This window comes from Aythya ferina (assembly GCF_964211825.1).
Source record: "Aythya ferina genome assembly, chromosome: 14".
NCBI lineage: Eukaryota > Metazoa > Chordata > Aves > Anseriformes > Anatidae > Aythya > Aythya ferina.
In genome coordinates this window covers 10,203,708-10,220,395 of record NC_140312.1, presented here as the reverse complement: position 1 = coordinate 10,220,395, position 16,688 = coordinate 10,203,708, and the positions used below count along the sequence as shown (strand labels likewise).

The 16,688-nt window shown below is 45.3% G+C and overlaps 2 protein-coding genes across 2 annotated transcripts; both read left to right on the top strand.

The window, feature by feature from the left end:
• The first annotated feature begins 2,155 nt into the window (after positions 1–2,155).
• RPL26L1 (ribosomal protein L26 like 1) lies at positions 2,156–6,511 on the top strand. Its single transcript, XM_084536133.1, has 4 exons — positions 2,156–2,267; positions 3,119–3,291; positions 3,987–4,127; positions 6,340–6,511. Exons 2-4 carry the CDS (start codon positions 3,124–3,126, stop codon positions 6,466–6,468), a joined length of 438 nt encoding a protein of 145 aa, XP_084392259.1. The 5' UTR covers positions 2,156–2,267; positions 3,119–3,123; the 3' UTR covers positions 6,469–6,511.
• Positions 6,512–7,185: 674 nt separating this feature from the next.
• ATP6V0E1 (ATPase H+ transporting V0 subunit e1) lies at positions 7,186–16,678 on the top strand. Its single transcript, XM_084536132.1, has 4 exons — positions 7,186–7,342; positions 8,831–8,878; positions 13,217–13,344; positions 16,170–16,678. Exons 1-3 carry the CDS (start codon positions 7,239–7,241, stop codon positions 13,308–13,310), a joined length of 246 nt encoding a protein of 81 aa, XP_084392258.1. The 5' UTR covers positions 7,186–7,238; the 3' UTR covers positions 13,311–13,344; positions 16,170–16,678.
• The last annotated feature ends 10 nt before the right edge of the window (positions 16,679–16,688 follow it).

The window sequence follows — 16,688 nt, the reverse complement described above, 5'->3', positions numbered from 1 at the left end:
AATGCTGCCTTCTGCACAGTCCAGGCCAGTTCTTTAAACCAGATCAGTGAAAATGTTTCGCTTTTTTTGGAAATAACAGATGCATACTTCAGTGTGCTTGCTTTCTCTGCCAAAATGTCCACTGCAATAATGTAATAAATCACTTTATTTTTTTTTCCTAAATGTGGAAACCAAATTCTAATAAAGTTCTGGTGAAGCTCTGCTGAAGAAACAGTCTGCACCTTAGTTCTCTAAGCCAGGTCTAAGCCTTTGAGCACTACCAAGCCAAGGCTGACTTCAGGGTTTGCCATACATTGTGGCATGCTTGTCCTTCAGGCATGGCTGGCTTGGATCAGGTAATGTTGCTGCATCGTGTATTTACAGAAGGATTTGCTCTTCTCTCCAAAGTGCAGTGGTTACTGTCGTAGCAGTCCTGCCCCGTGCATACATGTGTCACTGGATTTCACTTCTATTCTCAGACATTTTCTAGAGATAAAACGATGCTTTGAAACATCAATGCAAACAACAATAATCTCAAGCCATAGTGGAAGGAAAGCTGTTGATTTTAGGTGTTCATTCATCTTGACTTTGCTCTTTCAAATCAGTGTTTTGACAGAAGTATTTGTGGTTATCCAAGAACGACATCCCTGTAGGAAGTAAAATATTTAGCACTTGTGTATATTCTGGTTTAAATAAACCTCTTCGAAGCTGCGCTTCATCATACAATGAGAACCTGCAGCACGGGATGCTTTGCGGTGGTGGAGTCGGAATTTCAGCTCTAGGGGAAGCTGTGAAGCTGTGCTTTGGCATGTTCAAGAACTGTGTGGACTGCTAAAGTGTTTTTTTTTTTTTTTTTTTTTTTTTTTTTTAAGAAAATGGAAATTGGATGAGAAGAAAAAAATTGAGATGCATTTATGAATGTTTGATGTACCAAGTATCTGCATTTAACTACTGCTCTGTAAAAAGTGAAATCTGCAGTGTAGATGGCAATGTTTATAGTTAATTTTCTGACTATTTCTCATTTAAAGTTGCTTCCTGGTTGTGTGATACACAAACTTTTGGGGCTGAAAATGACTGCAATGAGTATCTGCTTTAGAACAGCCCTTTGAAGTTCCAGCTGGGATATGGCGATGAGGTGTTTCTCAATAGTCCTCGGAAGAAGGGGGAGAGGGGCAGGGGTTGTAGTCCTGTAACGCGGTACGGCAATGTTTAAAGCACAAGTCAAAAGCATTTTTACAGTGGAGTTTATTCAGGAGTTCTCACCTTTCCCTTTTAGTTTGCAACCTGATGTTAATAAAATCCTAGGCTTTTTAGTTCTACGATTACAAATAAATCTCTCGTGTTTTGATTGCTTTCTTGTTGCACTGCCATTGCAAAATCATTCTGAAAGGGTTTTTGTGTTTGTTTTTAGTTATTGCTCCAATGAGCTCAGTGTTATGGCACAATGTGATCACTGCCAGGGTTAACGGGGGCTCTTTTGTAATCAGCCCTGAGTCAGGGCTGGACGTTCAGTGCTCGGCTTTGCATGGTACCAAGTGTCCTAACCTCAGGTTGGGGTTGGTTTTTTTTGCCTTTGTTTTTTTTTTTTTTAAATGAGGTGCGTGGATTGTGCTTGGGACTCGCTGGTTTTGGCTTTGTTTCCTCGGTGAGTTGATGTGTAAAATAACCCCGGTTTTGACCCCCCACCTTTTAATTTCCGTCTCGTCTTGCTTCACGCAGTATTTGGAAATCACACTGAGGTAATTAGGGAAGATTGAATTGCGCAGGGTTACGCCAGACTGAGCATGGGCGCAGTGTGTCCGCACCACGTTCGGTAATTAGTTATTTTTAATTGGGGGGCTGCTCCTGCCTCGCTCCTGCCCTACACCGGGCACTCCCAGCACCTCCCTTTGGGAATGAGCTCTGAGGGGAGAAGCTTCATTTCTACCAGAATGAAGCAATTGGGAATAATTTCCTAAAAAATGAAGTTGTGGGGAAGGTTAAAAAAGGCGGGCTCCCCTGAGGGGGGCTGGGGCCGGGCCTCGGCGCCTCAGGGGAGCTCTGAGGGGGCCCGGGAGGGGCGGGGGAGGGCCGCCCGCTTGACCACGCCCCCTTTCACCTGGCCACGCCCACATCCCCACATGGCCACGCCCCCTCCCTCTCCGCCTCCACCGCTGGCCTCCGGCCGCCAGGGGGCGCTGCTGGCGCCCGCCCCCCTCGCGAGCTCTCGCGCGAGCCCCGCGGCCTCTTGCCGGAAGCGGAAGCGCCTCCTTCTCTTTCCGGCCGAGCGGCGCGGCGGCAGCAGCGGGGTGAGGGCTCCGCGGGCGGGCTGCGAGCATCGGTCGCCATCCGCCGGCATCGGCCGCGCCTGGGGGCGGGCAGCGGCCGGGACCGGGCCCTGCTGACGGGATCGGGCGCCGCTGGGCCCGGAGGGGCCGCTCCGGCCCGCAGCCGGGGCTGTCTGCTCAGGCGGGGCCCGGAGCCGGCACCGGGCGGCGCGCGGGGGTGGTGGGAGGGGGTGGGGGGGACAGGCTCCGCGCAGACCTGGCTGATTTTATGGAATAACACAGTGGAAGGCTGAGATTTTCTGGTTAGCAGCGCGGGGAGGCTTGGCGTGGGTAAACAGAAGCGCCCGGGGCCAGTCTGTCAGGCAGGGCATAGCTGTGTCCGGGCAGACAGCGTTAGGCGTGGTTATTGAGGCTTAGGGATGGCCAAATGCAGTTCGTTTAGCAAATCTGTTACGTGCTGCAAAGTCTGATATTGCAGTGCACTAATATTGTAACCTCTAAGCTTTACAAGTATTCTATCTTTGCAAGTCTGAAACGTATGCTCCCTTCATAAATAAAGCAGATGTTTACATTGGTGCAAAATTAAGACTGCTCAATCAGATGTCCCAAACTCTGAGTGCACTTAGCTCTGGATTAGAAAGAACGGTCTCATGCACACACAGAGCACATTTGACAATCCATAGGGTCATTGCCAATTATGGAAGAGCCTTAAACCTTGTTTAAATTCCATATTGCAAAGCTGTACAAATTTGGAGTGGGAGTAAAAACAGCTCAACTGCATTTTTAACTTTTAGCATACTTAGCATAGGCAGGCAATAACAGGAACGCGTTTGAGTAATAAGTCTCTCAAAATGCTGTTGTTCTTCCTGCAGCCAAAATGAAGTTCAATCCATTTGTGACCTCAGACCGCAGCAAGAACCGCAAACGGCACTTCAATGCACCTTCGCACATCCGAAGAAAAATAATGTCCTCCCCGCTCTCCAAGGAGTTGCGGCAGAAATACAACGTCCGCTCGATGCCCATCAGAAAGGACGATGAAGTCCAGGTATCTTTCAGGCTGTACTGTCACACTTGAAGTTCATTCGTATTTTGTTTTCCATGCCAAATTCAAATCGATGCTACAGCGTTGCCATGAGTCTTGTAAAAATAATACAAGTTAATGTAATCATAGCTTTGGCCTGTTGAGTATTTCTTAAGGTCATGTCAGTGAGAAGGAAGATAAGAGGAACATAAATCTGGCAGTAGAATTATATGCGTTGTTCACATGTGTCATTTAGTTGCGTGCATTGATGATCACTCTGGATTAAAGACTTTAAAGAATAAAGTGAAAAAATGATCTCATTTTTGTAGGCTGTTTGCTACCTGTGCTATGGGCAGGATCAGTTTAGAAATGAATGAAGTTAGGTGGCCTTTTTGTTTTAAAATGTAATGATAGAGACAAATTAAGATGTAAAACTGTTGAGGTTGACTGTTCTGGTTGAAAAGATTGGAAGTTACTTGATTAGGGCTTACTGCAGGCAAAATGAGGGAAAAGGACAGTTTTGATCCATGGTATTTTCCATGTTAGTGATCACCTGAATCCAGTAACTGATAGCTTTCTGGCGTGAGTAGAGTTGGGAGCTCAACCTCTGCAGTTCTGGTTTTCTGTTGAGATAATTACATTGTGTTTGTTACGGCCTAGTAATTATTACAGGGGTATTTTGTAAGTTTTGGGAACACGTTTTCTATGTTCTCTTGTAGGTTGTCCGGGGGCATTACAAAGGGCAGCAGATCGGCAAGGTGGTCCAGGTGTACAGGAAGAAATACGTCATCTACATCGAACGTGTGCAGCGTGAGAAGGCCAACGGCACGACTGTGCACGTGGGAATCCATCCTAGCAAGGTGCGTAAAGTGACATCGGTGGTGCACAAAGAGGCCTTGCTGGCAAATCAAAAATCTGCTACTTGCATAAGTAGAACCTTGTCACAGCATGTGGAATAACAGGCTGAGATTGATTGGGATGGGCGTTAATTAACAAAGAAAAGCTACAGTGTCACAGTAGCAGGGAAGTAGTGGTTGGAACCAGGAGCGCTCAGATGTTTTGGAGGCTTGTTTGGTAGAGAAGTTGCTACAGACTTCAGAGTGTTCCTGAAATGCTTTTTGGAAGAGCTTGGCGTTTTTAAAGCACAAATGGTTTTACTTTTTTTAATGATCGTTTTTGGAACGGATTGTGTAGAACAACCCTTCATTGTTGCTGTCTGGCACTGCACTAAGGAAGTGTTGGAAATGTTTGGATAGATGCTCAGAACTGTGATTTGTTCTTGCGACTGTTAGGCACTAATTTCACCTGAATCTAGTTTTAGCCTGAAGTGTTTTACAGTGTTTAGAGTTAGCAAAAAACAGGCAAAGCCTGTTTAGGTCATAATAGCAAAACATTTCCACTTAAACAGAACAACTAGACGGAAACCTAGTTTGAAGCAGATGAAATGAGTCTGCTTCAAGCCTGCCATGTGGGCATGGGTATTGAAGTGCTGGTGGAGGAAATCCAGTTGTAGCAGGTTTTCTGGTCTGAAAGGTTGGTATGTACGGGAGAGGCAGAGCAGAATGGTTCCAAAACAGCCTAATGACCTGTGTGCAGTACTAACACTTGAGGTACAAGGTGACACTGATGGAAGCAGTGTACCTACAGCTGGGTATTACTTCCCTGATAAATAGCAGTGGAAGAAATTGAGCTTTGTGCTGGTCCTGCGGTTCTGTGAAATCTCTCCTTAACTGCGATTTGGACCTTGGGAAAGCTTTGTATAGGTTCTAGTTGTTAATGCATGGGAACAGGGGAACACTTGGTTGCAAACTGGCAGTGGGATGGGTCAGTGGTGTCTTGCCCGCCCTTTTTTTTATGTGAAGGGATGATTGAGACCGGACTGCACAGGGGAACTAACCAGGAGCATTTAGCTGTACTGCAGCCTATATCAATTTTCTAGGATTTGATTATGTCAATTGTATCTTTAAAGTGTTCCTTTCAATAATATCAAAGTATTTATTTCTTTGCCAGTTTTGGGGGCAGAAAAAGAACTGAAGCTGTCCAGGGGCTGAAAATCAGCCCTTGGGTTTTCTTCTGCGTTGTTACAAAATGTCGCTAAGGATCTGGTAGCGGATGGATTGGGCAGATTATCTTTTATATGCCCATGGTAGTAATAATTGATAATTCCTGTCCATTTTACAACTGGTCAGTAGCAGATTGTGTTCTTGAAAGCGTTCTCCATGTACGAGTCAGTGATGCGTGGACTTCATTGTTCCCTGCAGTAACGCCAGATGTTTGGTTACTCCAGGCAGTATAGCAATGACACAACAGCGGCCAGCAGCTGCGTGGTTTTCTAGTGTTCCAAAATGCAGGTAGCATTGTTTAAAACATGGAGAAATTAATAGGATCGTTTAGGTTGGAAAAGCCTCATGAAGTCCAACCATCCACCGGAGTCCACCACTAAACCATGTCCCAAAGCGTCACGTTCACACCTCTCTGAAATGGTGTCAGGAACGGCAACTCCACCACCTCCCTGGCAGCCTGGTCCAGCCCTGACCACCCTTCTTGCGCCAAAATTCATCCCATTAGCCAACCTAAGCCTTTTCTGGCACAGTTTGAGGCTGTTTTCCTCGCATCCCCAGGCTCCATTGCTTTCCTTTGTGGTGCTGGGAAGGAGTCAGCTGTATGCCGGTGCAGTGTCCATCGTGTTTGAGCAGTGCCTGGTGTAACAGACAGCGTTCCAATGAAAAGATGGAAATTGGGTTTACTTCAAAGTAATGATTTCATTCTGTAGCTGGGTCGAAATTTGACCGCTCTTCAGTTAGCTCAAATGTGGCCATGCATCCAAGCCACAGTCCATATATTTTGATTCCTTGAATGCACCTGGAGAAATCAATACACCGCAGTGTTGTGGAACATGTGGGCAGCTCAGTACCTCAGTTCTACTCAAACCAACTTAAAGAATGTGTGGTAATAAACTGTGCTTTGGTAGTGTGCTGGAGGTGATGGGCCCAGGCCACGCTGTGTTAGCTCTGTGCTGTCAGGCTGCTGTACTTCATGCCGAGGACGCTGAATTCTTTGTCTTTTCCCTAGGTGGTGATCACAAGGCTAAAGCTGGACAAAGATCGCAAGAAGATCTTGGAGCGTAAAGCAAAATCTCGCCAGGTTGGCAAGGAGAAAGGCAAATACAAGGAAGAAACAATCGAAAAGATGCAAGAGTAGATTGTTTTCTATTTGACACCATTAAAGAACTGCTAAAACTAAACCTGGTGTTGTGTCTTCTGCGTTAGCAAGTTTTGATACAGCGTCCGCTCAGCGTTGAAATACTTAACGCTTAAAAGTTAATGCTTTAAGTAATACTTACAAGTTTAGTGCTTAATGGTGGCTATGTCAAAAGCCCAGTAACCTACAAGTTTTCTAATCATTTTTGCTTTTAAGAAACCATTGACCTTTTCCCTGTAAAGGTGTGTTTCAGCCAAAGCCGGGAGGAGCGGTGCAGGACAGGTACAATCTGGGTAACACATCTAGTGCCTGGTAAACCTTTTTCTGATCTCTGACATTCGCTTAGAGAAGTCGACAGTTTTAAATGAAGACGTTAATGCTGTGTGCCATACACATTGAACGTGTTACCGGCTACTTGAACCAAACTATTTCTGGCCCTCAGCCTTTTTCCGCAATCCCCTTCATTTAACATTTTTCCCCCAATCTACGGAATTTGACAGCAGGCGGGGCCATCGAGGCCTTTGCGGGGCACCTTGCGGCCACTGCATGTGCCGGGCACTGCCCCAGCCTCTCCCCTTGGTGCCCCCAGCGCCGCACTCGGCCCTGCCCCCCCCACCAGCACCCTTGGGTGCTTCCCCCCTCGCGGGCACGCGCCCCGCAGTCCCTCCCGTGCGCGCCCCCGCGTGACGTCGCGCCCTCCGATTGGCCGCCGGGGCGGGGAGGAGGCGGCCCCGCGGCGGCCGTGCCCGAGGCCGGCTGAGGCGGCGGCCATGGCGTACAGCGGGCTGGCCGTGCCCATCGCGGCCGTCACCGCCTTCTGGGGGGTGGTCGGCGCCCTCCTGCCCTGGCTCGTCCCCAAGGGGCCCAACCGCGGGTGAGTGACCGGGGACAAGCCCCGAGGCTCCCCCCTGAGGCGTCCCCGTGAGCCGCGGCCGGGCCGGGCCGGGCCTCGCTGCGCTGTGAGGGGGCTCCCTGAGGTGAGGCGGCTCCCGGGGCCGGGTTCCGGCGCTGCCTTCGCTTCTGCCCCCGAGGCGCTGCCCGTAATTCCTTCCCCATGCCCGGCTTTGAGCTGGGTTCGTGCCCCGGGGCCTCGCTGGCCTCGGGTGTCCCCGGGAGGGGTGCGGAAGGGGAGCTGCTGGCTGTGGGGAGCGGGCACCGGCAGGCAGCCCTGCCTCGGCCTCAGCTCCGGCTAATGTGGGTGTTGCAGGGCTGTGCTGCTTCCTCGATCTTACCCTTTAGCAACCAGTAACAGGCCGCTGCTGTTCTTCTTCCTCAATCTTATCGTTTAATACCGCTGCTTTCTTTGATTCTGTGCTGACACTGCATGGCCCGCTAACTTCTCATCTCGTTTCGTTTCTTTCTTCGTTTAAAAACCACCAACCAAAGGCTGTGTTTGAATTGGCCTCTTCGTATTCTAACCAAGGAAGTCAGTGCAGATTTTAACAGTGTTAGGAATTCACATTGTGCTAGTTGAAACTTCCAAGCGATGGCTCCTGCCTGGGACCATGTGGTTAGGAGGGGCGCCTTGAGCTCTGTGCAGGCTGTGCTGGTTCTGTAGCCCTTGTCTGAAGGTTGACCAGAGGAATGTGTATGGATGGGTTGTTTTTATTTATGTATTTTTATACACACACACGTATTGAATGTTACCCATGTCACAAAAGTGTTGGAAGATGCTCACCTAGCACGGGTTCTTGTTCCTCACTTTGGGCGTATGCAAAAGGAAATTAAAACAAACCAACAACCTCCCCCACTTTGCTACTAAGTTCAGTGTAAACTTATTTCCTATCCTCTTGTTTTAATACCATTTTTGTAGACTTACTACTGCCAGTTCCAAGAGCAGGCCGGCTTTTACTTCTTAGCTTAACTGTCATTTGTCACTATTTTCTTACTTTCAGTAAGAAAGGAAGCTGATTCTGCAGATAAAATCTCAAGGCCACTTTAAGTTGTTCTGTGTGCAAAAAAAAATTACATCAATGATAAAAAATTGAAATCTCTTTGACAGGGAAGATTTCTGTAAGCAAAGTTTTGAACATGAAGAAAACACTTTCCTGTGGTATTAGAAAATCCAGCTTCAGAAGTTGGATAACTTGCTGGTGCACATGGCAGTGTGTGTAATGGAGCAAGGACACTCCCTGCGCTGGATTTTATTCCAGCTAAATACTGCTGCATGCTTCTGTTTGCCCAGTGTCAGTTCTTTTGTGCAGTTTTAGCCTCTGCAGTGTGCTCAGCTGGAAGCAGTTAGAATGTTAACGTTGAGTCATGTTGCATATGATCACAGCTGAACTTGTTTTTTTTTTCCCTATGTATCTTGTGGTCAGTCACAACATGACTCTTAATCAGCTGTGTCTCGTTCTTTTTGCAGTGTTATCAACACAATGCTGGTGACCTGTGCTGTTTGCTGCTACCTGTTGTAAGTATAAATATTGTCTTGCCTCTTAATCAAGGTACGTTTCTCATGTAAGAAATTTGGGAGGAAACTCGAGCAAATGACTCACAGAGGCCTGGATACGTGATGTTCCTCGACAGCCCTTACAATTCTTGATCCTAAAGGCCTTCAACATGGAGAAGAAAATGTTTTCCTGGTGGTGGAAAGTGCATTAAAATAAACCATAATTCCTCTTGTTTTGTGTCATTGCCCTGTGGCACGTACTGTTGAGTACTGCAGTGCAGTGACTCGATGTTGCTCCTTTCCAGGTCACTGGATTATTCATTCACAAGTTTAATGACAGCGTGTCAGGGAAGCTATGTGCAGAAGTGACTTTGAAAGGTACTTGGAAAGAACTTAGTATGGAGATTAGACTGGTGAAAGTAATTAGATCTTTCAGGATAACTAGTAATAAAACGATTACTTGAGTAATTTCAAGTACTACTTGAATAGTATTTATACTTTGAGTATTTAGCTATTATTTACATACTGTGAGGAGCTTAACATATTTAGAGAAATGCATCTCTATTCATTCCTAAGAACTGGCAGCCAAAAACCACGTTATCAGTGTTGCCACGTTTCAGGAGAGGCCTTGTTGGGTTGCCTACTGCACAGGCTTATGCACATTTAATTTACTTTTTTAATGTGATATTCAGGTTTTATTTGGGCCGTGAAGGCTCCCTACCCTATGCACCAATTATTTAGCAACCTAATCTCATGCTAGGTTCCAAACGCTCAGGTAAGAATGGGCAACTGGATGCTTATTTTGGCAAAAGTGTCAAAATGGGGTTTGGATTATGGTAAGATTGGGGGGATGCTTATCTATTTATTTATTTATTTAAGTTTAGTTTCCTTGTTGAATTTCTTCCTATGCTGCATTTTAACAGAAATCATGTCCTAGTCTTCCAGTTCGAGTTCAGAGTTTGCTGGTTTTGGCATTGCTCTTTGAGGAAGGACAGTTTCCTTGAAGTCAAGGCCACGTGGCATCCACAAAATCCTCCCAATTATGATCTGGAACGTATTTGTCACAGAGCTTCCTAAGTTTGACTTAGTGTTTTGAGCACTTCAAATTTTCAGTGGTCTTTCATTGTAGGTCTAGTGTTTTTTGTACTGAAGCAGATCTATTACAAAGCTGATGTCATTAATGTGATTTACAGTCTGCTTTTGCATGCCCAGTGAGTGGGTGCCTCTGTCTTCATTCTTAACCTTGTGGGCTGTATCTTGTGTTCCGTGTTTCCTTTGGCTTTCTCCAATTGCACCTTGAAAAAAAGAAGAAAAAGAAAGAAGGAAACCTTACTGTGTTCTAAGCCATCAGTAGTTAAGCACGTAAGTTTATGTGTAGTTTCTGCTTGCCAAGATGGAACAAAAAGCAGATTTTGCACCCGATGTTCCAGGACAGAACTTGCCTCATCGCAGAGTCATTGTGTTGTCATGAATTCTGTATGGAATGTTCCAGTCTTGCTGAAAGGCCAAAGAATGGTTTCTGAGGATTCTTCATCAGATACAGTGTTAGGGGCTGAAATAACTTCTCATCTCAGGTCTTTGTGTGTCCTTAGCAGGTGGCTGGTACTGTTCATCTACTTCTTCATAGGGTGGTTTGAAACTCCACTGCAGCTACTCTTGTGTTCTTGATCTTTTCTTTCCAGTTGAAATGGAGAGGGAAAAAAATGAATTTCCTGTTACTATTAAACACCAGTTGATTGACAAATTGATTTGAATCAGACTGGATTTAACTAAGTTTGAGTCGATCACATTTCAACTTAAACCTATTTCTTCTGTGTTTCGATTTAACAGTGATCAATTCGAGTAACCACATTGATCACGTGGTGTTACTGTGCTTGTTCTGTGCAGAATTTGTTGTGTGTGTGTAATTTGTGTACAGATTTTGTATCCAGCCGCCTTTTGAAGGAGAACATACAATCTGATAAAAATAAAAGGTAAAGCGTGGGGGGTTACTGCTGCAGAAATTCCAGGTTGCACCCTTTTGTCTAAAGAGCCTAAATCTCTTCTGCAGTTTACAAAGCAGCTCCTGCAGCAGTACTGTGATATTCTACTAGCAGAGGACAGGATGTTTGAAAAATAATATTATCTGGTACTGATCCTAAAAGGATTAAAATACGGCTGCCCAATTTGACATTTAAACGGAGATAAGAGGACCTTAATTTGTAACATGCAGCACAGACAGATGGCAGTTAGGGTAGGAAGACCTTTTAAAAATCTTTCTGGTAGAACATAAGGGACTTTAGTTTCCTTGTATGAGCTGGGTAATTAGCACTAGCTGTTGTAGCTGCTATCCAGCAGGATTTGAGGACCCGTGGGTGGCTCGAACGCCATACCTGATTTTAGCAGCTCCAGCACGCTGCACGTTGGGCACAGGGGCTTGCTTTGTCTTGCTCTGAATGCCGCGTTTTGTTCTGCGTTGTCACGATAGATTGTCACTTGGCGAGACGCAGGGAAAGCTTTTTCAAGCCCTGTGTTGAACGCAGGGGAGCCACAGAGCTCAGAGCTGTAAATGATGAGGCCCTAGCCGTGCAGGGAGGAGGAACACGCTACAGACCTGTAATGCCGCCGTGCTCGGAGCCAGGCATCCAGCGTGGTCCCAACAAACAGCTTTAGAAAAGTGCACAGCTTCTGCTGAAAGCCTGGTGACACGGCGATGACGCTGATACTTAGAACGTGCTCCCAGCTCGTTTAGTGCACAGCCGTGCTGGTCTGAGCTCAGGCAGCAGCGAGGGGAGGTGGTGGTGCACAGCGTCCCTCCCTGCCGCACGGCGCGAGGAGAAGCGTGTCCTTCAGGCTTTCAGTGTTCTGTCCTCCTCCCACTGCTGGTAGTCCGGGGTATTAAAGGCAGATGGTACAGTGCTCTGGCACCCCTTTTTCTATCTTTTCTCTCTGAAAATGAACCATTCAGAGTGAATTCTGTGCAATTTTTAAGAACTAATTTGCTTTTACCATACGTAAGTTTAATGTAATGATTAATAGGGTTCCAAAATACGTTGTCATCACTTCAGTTAGCAAGGCCAGAAGCAAGTCAACCTAGTGGCTGTTGGCTCGTCTTGCTGGTGTCTTGCTGATGTTTCGGTTGCTTTGTGGTCTCTGTTGGGTATTTCAAGGCTTGCGTGGCTGATAGACTGCTGCAAGCTCGGTGCTTCATTTTAATTGGAGCCCTAATTTGCACAAAACCAAAAGCAACACTGAAAATAAATATTTGTAATGTTTAAGAGTATTACTGTTTCGTTGTCTTTAAGTCTGGCCAACACCTTTTGCCCGTGGCTGCTGTAGCCTTCTTACAGCCGACCTGCACTTCGTTTGCTGGTCAAAGCATCCAGGTTTGTGTGGAATTTTCCATGACTGCCTGAGCACTCTGATCCATTTGTGGCAGCTCCCATTACAAAGCTGCTCTGCTTTTTCTCCTCCTTACAAAGCGTTCTGGAAATAGCAGATAGATGAACCAGTGTGTTCGCTAACCGTGTTTATACAGTTAGCATTTAACGGAGACTTAAATCCATGGAAGCATCCATGGCTCTCTCTGAACCTTGTAATATTTACAAAGCAAATGTGTCTTGTAGCAGCGGAATATTTATTTCTGTTTAGCTTTCCTGGATATTTTCCACAAACTGCATTCCTCTTGTTCTGGGCGGTGGCTGTGGCTTCTGCAGCGTCGGTTTGGGAGTGCTGCGATGACAAGATGGCTGTGCCTGATGAGCATGTCGTTGTGCTGATTGATTACCTGATTTATTTTATGTTCTGGGGGGTTTGTCTACAATTTTGCTTCAGGTCCCTGTTTCTTTGACGTCTGTGCCAGGTTTAATCAACTTTTGCTCAAGCACTGATGGAAATTATGCCAGGCTTGCAAGGGCAGGCTGCTGTACCTGGAAAATAACAGCAGATGAGGGAGAGTGGGTTTCTCTTAGCTTGGTTGTATTTACTTATTTATTTATTTTTGATTATTTAAAGGATGCTTCAAAGGCACCAAGAAAAGGGCTGACTTTTTTATGTTTCTATATTCTGAACCCACATTTATCTGACTGTCATATATTTCCTGCCAAAGAGAAACTACGCGAGAGTGCTGTCGGTGGTTTTGTGCTGCTTCAGATGGAAGAGGACAACTTGTTTCAGCTGGGATGATTTGGTCCCAGGTCTTCATTGCTGGTATCCAGGCACTGTGTGAGCTTGAGCAAGGTTTTGAGCTGATTCGAGCCCTTGCTGAATATTGTCTTGTCTCCTCTGATAGTGCCTGTGCTTTGGCCAAGCCTTCCCTGTGTAATAAGTCCTGTAATGTGGCTGATGTTCTCTCTTTTGGGTTGGGGGGTTGTCTTGCAGTTGGCTGATTGCGATTCTGGCTCAACTCAACCCTCTCTTTGGGCCGCAGTTAACCAATGAAACAATCTGGTACCTCAAATATCACTGGCCTTAAGGACGGCTGCCCACTGCTGCAATTTATTGACCAGGTGAGTATGTTCACATCTATTAGTACGCGTGGTGTGTTAAATGATTCAGGAGAAATTGAACAGCAGTGTAAGCAGCAGGTTCGGCATCATTAACTGTTTTGCAGGAGATAATGATTTTTCTAGGGACGGCAACAAAACAAACGTTGGGTGTTAATCTTGGCCAGACACTGTGAAAGGCTTGGGCTGAATCATTGGGCAGCCTCTGCCACCCGGTCACGTGTGTTCAGCACGCAGTATTTATAGGGAGAACGCCGCATTTCTTCATCCGACTGAAAAAACGTAGTTAGGAGGGAAGGGCCTCTCCATTAACAGCTAGCATGAGTGGATTTCCTAATCTTTTACAACTGTTGAGCCCTTCTCCCAGCACACCACCATTTCATCCAAGAACTGTCCGGGTTTCCAAGGCAGCGTCCAGTTGCCTCCATTCGTCTGGGAAGCCTGAGAGGGAGCTGCAGGTCCAGGGGCTCTTCACCTGCTGTCGATGTGCACCACCAGCACCTACCTTGCAGATGGCTTTTGTTTCAATGCCAGCCTGGCTGTGCTGAGTCGTAGCTCAGCCTGGTGGTGATTGCATTGTCACAGTTGTGAGGCGTGCCTTCTGACATGACCAGCAAAAATACACAGTTTTGCATTAAAAGTAGCACGGTGACTTCAGGTATCTCTGAAAGGGCAACGTTTAGAATTAAAGGTTCAAATGAAGGTTTTGCTGCAGAAGGATTTACCTGTGATCTTTGTTTTTATGCTGATAACACAAAGTAGCTGAACGCCCTTAGGGTTTTTACCTGTTTTTTGTTTTTTCCTCTTACTGCCTGCTCCTTTGCTCTTATTACTTTAACTTCTGTTTGCAGAAGTCCAGCAGCAGCAGACAAATGGCAGTGGATGTTATAGTTCAGTTAAATGCTGGCTGTAAAGCATCCTGAACATTCACCCTGAAGCAAAGCTCCACTGCTTCAAAGTAGGACTCATCCAAACTGGGGTAGTGTCAGACACTGGCATGTGGATTTGCCTGCGTCTTCTCTTCTAAGCAGCAAGCAATAAAGGCAGACTTGGCCCTGCTTCAAGCAGAGGCCTGTGATTAGGTAGCTCGGGCAAGCTGAATGTCCCGGGTGCATTTTCATTGCTCTTGTGTGGTGGTAACACAGAAATAGTTAGCAAAAATGGAGACCTGAAGTGTAGTTATCTGGAGAAGCAGATGCCTTGGATTTAAAAACTGGGCTCACTCCTGGCTGATACACGGACTGTGTGTTGCTACCAGCAAAGACCAACTGCAGATGAGGTATGACACTTGTAGTCTAGGCGTCTGCTACAAGAATCTGGGCTTATCTCCACTTTCCTCTTATCACTTTAAAGTTGTACTGAGGAGGAGAGGGAACTAATGCATTCTGGAATGGACAGAGATTACGTGAGGGGTTCTAAACTTACTAATGGAGAATTTAAGTTGTATGTAGTGTACACATTGCTGCTACATGAAGTAGTTTGTTTTAACCTCTGATGCATGTGATTACATTGATTTAATTTTGAAATAAAATGAAAATTCTAGTCCTTGAGGGAAAAGCGTGTTTAAAGAAGAAGTAGAAGCAAATAATAATCCTCAAATACCATGGTTAGATACCACGTTCATTCTTGCCTTTCGGTAGCAGAAATGTGCTATTGCAGTACTCACAGTTCTTCATGGTCTTGTTCCAATTACCCCTGCAGAGCTGGGTGAGTCTGGCTGCACGAAGGTGGCTGCTGTGGGCAGGCTGCGGTGTCCTGCCTGTCACTTCTGTGCACTTAGGGGCTCCAGACGAGTTTCTCACCAGACTGGAGCTGTGAATTGGATTCCATGTGAAAGAGTTGGGGTCCTTCTCTCTGACCTTGCAATTAATTCCATAAATACAGCTACTGTTTATTTTCAGTTTTATTAAATATGGTTGTATTTAAATACAGCTACTGTTTATTTCTTGATCAGTTGTTTTTGGCTAAGATGTGCCTTTGCAGTGTTCAAGGTGCATGCAATATACTCCTTTCTCTCTTTAGCCTCTGTTTCAACTGAGGTGGGGATGGATTAGTATGGACAGAGTGTGAGGAGTTAAAAGAAAATGAAATACTAACTCCCAGAGCAGAGAGACTGTTGTTCTTTGTTTTTTGTTTTTTTTTTTTAAATGAAGGTAGTGTAAGCAAACCTATTCAACTTTACCAGTGGAACAGGCCGAAAATACATGCAGAAGGCTTACTGCATTCTAGTAATGCCTCTATGGATGCTGACTTGATTGATCTATACCAAATTACAGAAGTTTGGTCTTTCTCTGTGGTCAGTATCCCTCTAATTTAAGGGATGCATCAGATGGCTGACTATAATCAAGTTAATGGCTCGGAGAGCAGTATGTAAGGATATGCAAACTTCTTCAGCTGTGGTAAATACGGGCTGCAGCCTCTTTCCTTTTAAGCTGTGTGATGCAATGCCTGCTGTTGTCCTTACATTTGTCTCTCCAGTGTGTATTCTCAGACCATGAACTGCCTTTGCACAAGGTCTGTCATCTTGATGGCTGGATGCTGCTACAGCCAGCAGAATTACTTGAAACTTTCTAAGAGTAGCATAATTGTTCCACCAGCTCATAATATAACTAAAACTACCTGCCGTAACTTTGGAAATTAAATTGTAAGGAAAGCAAGGAAGTAGAGATTGTTCTTTTAACTCCATAAAGATGAATTACCTACAGTTCTTAACAACTTTTTGGTGCATTTTTGGAATGGAAATAGTTGTGGTTAACTCAACAACCTGGTCTTCAATTAGTAAAACACCTCCATGGAAAGGAGTAATTAAATTGCATCTTGCTTTGCAGGTAAAGAAGAGATTTCCTGCAGATGAAAAAACTCCACAGATCCAAAGATGCCCTTAACGTAGCTGGTTGGATACCAAGCCTGCATTAATGCCTTAATACTTGTATTGTGCTTTAAATGGCTTGTTAAAAGCCCTCTATTTTTTTCCTACTATACTGTTTAAGAGTGTGCCTAATACAATTTCTAACTCCTCTTCAGTACTGTACACTTTTATCTGTTACCTTCAGATGTGATTAAAATTTCTAATGTTTCTTACAGAGACATAGTTTCCCTGTTCATTTTACTCTGTAGGAACACTAGCTAGAGGTTTGTCGTCTGTGCTGTTCACCTCTGTTCTGTTTGACTGCACTTGGAAAAAAGTATGCAATGAAACTGTACGAGGAGAAGAGAAATAATGCTGCCACATGTTGATTGCCTTTTTTTTTTTTTTTAAGTGAGTTATGTTTGGGGGAAATTCAGCCTTAAATTTCTCGTACTTGGAAATAAAACTAATCCTTTGCTTTATACAAAATGCTATTGTG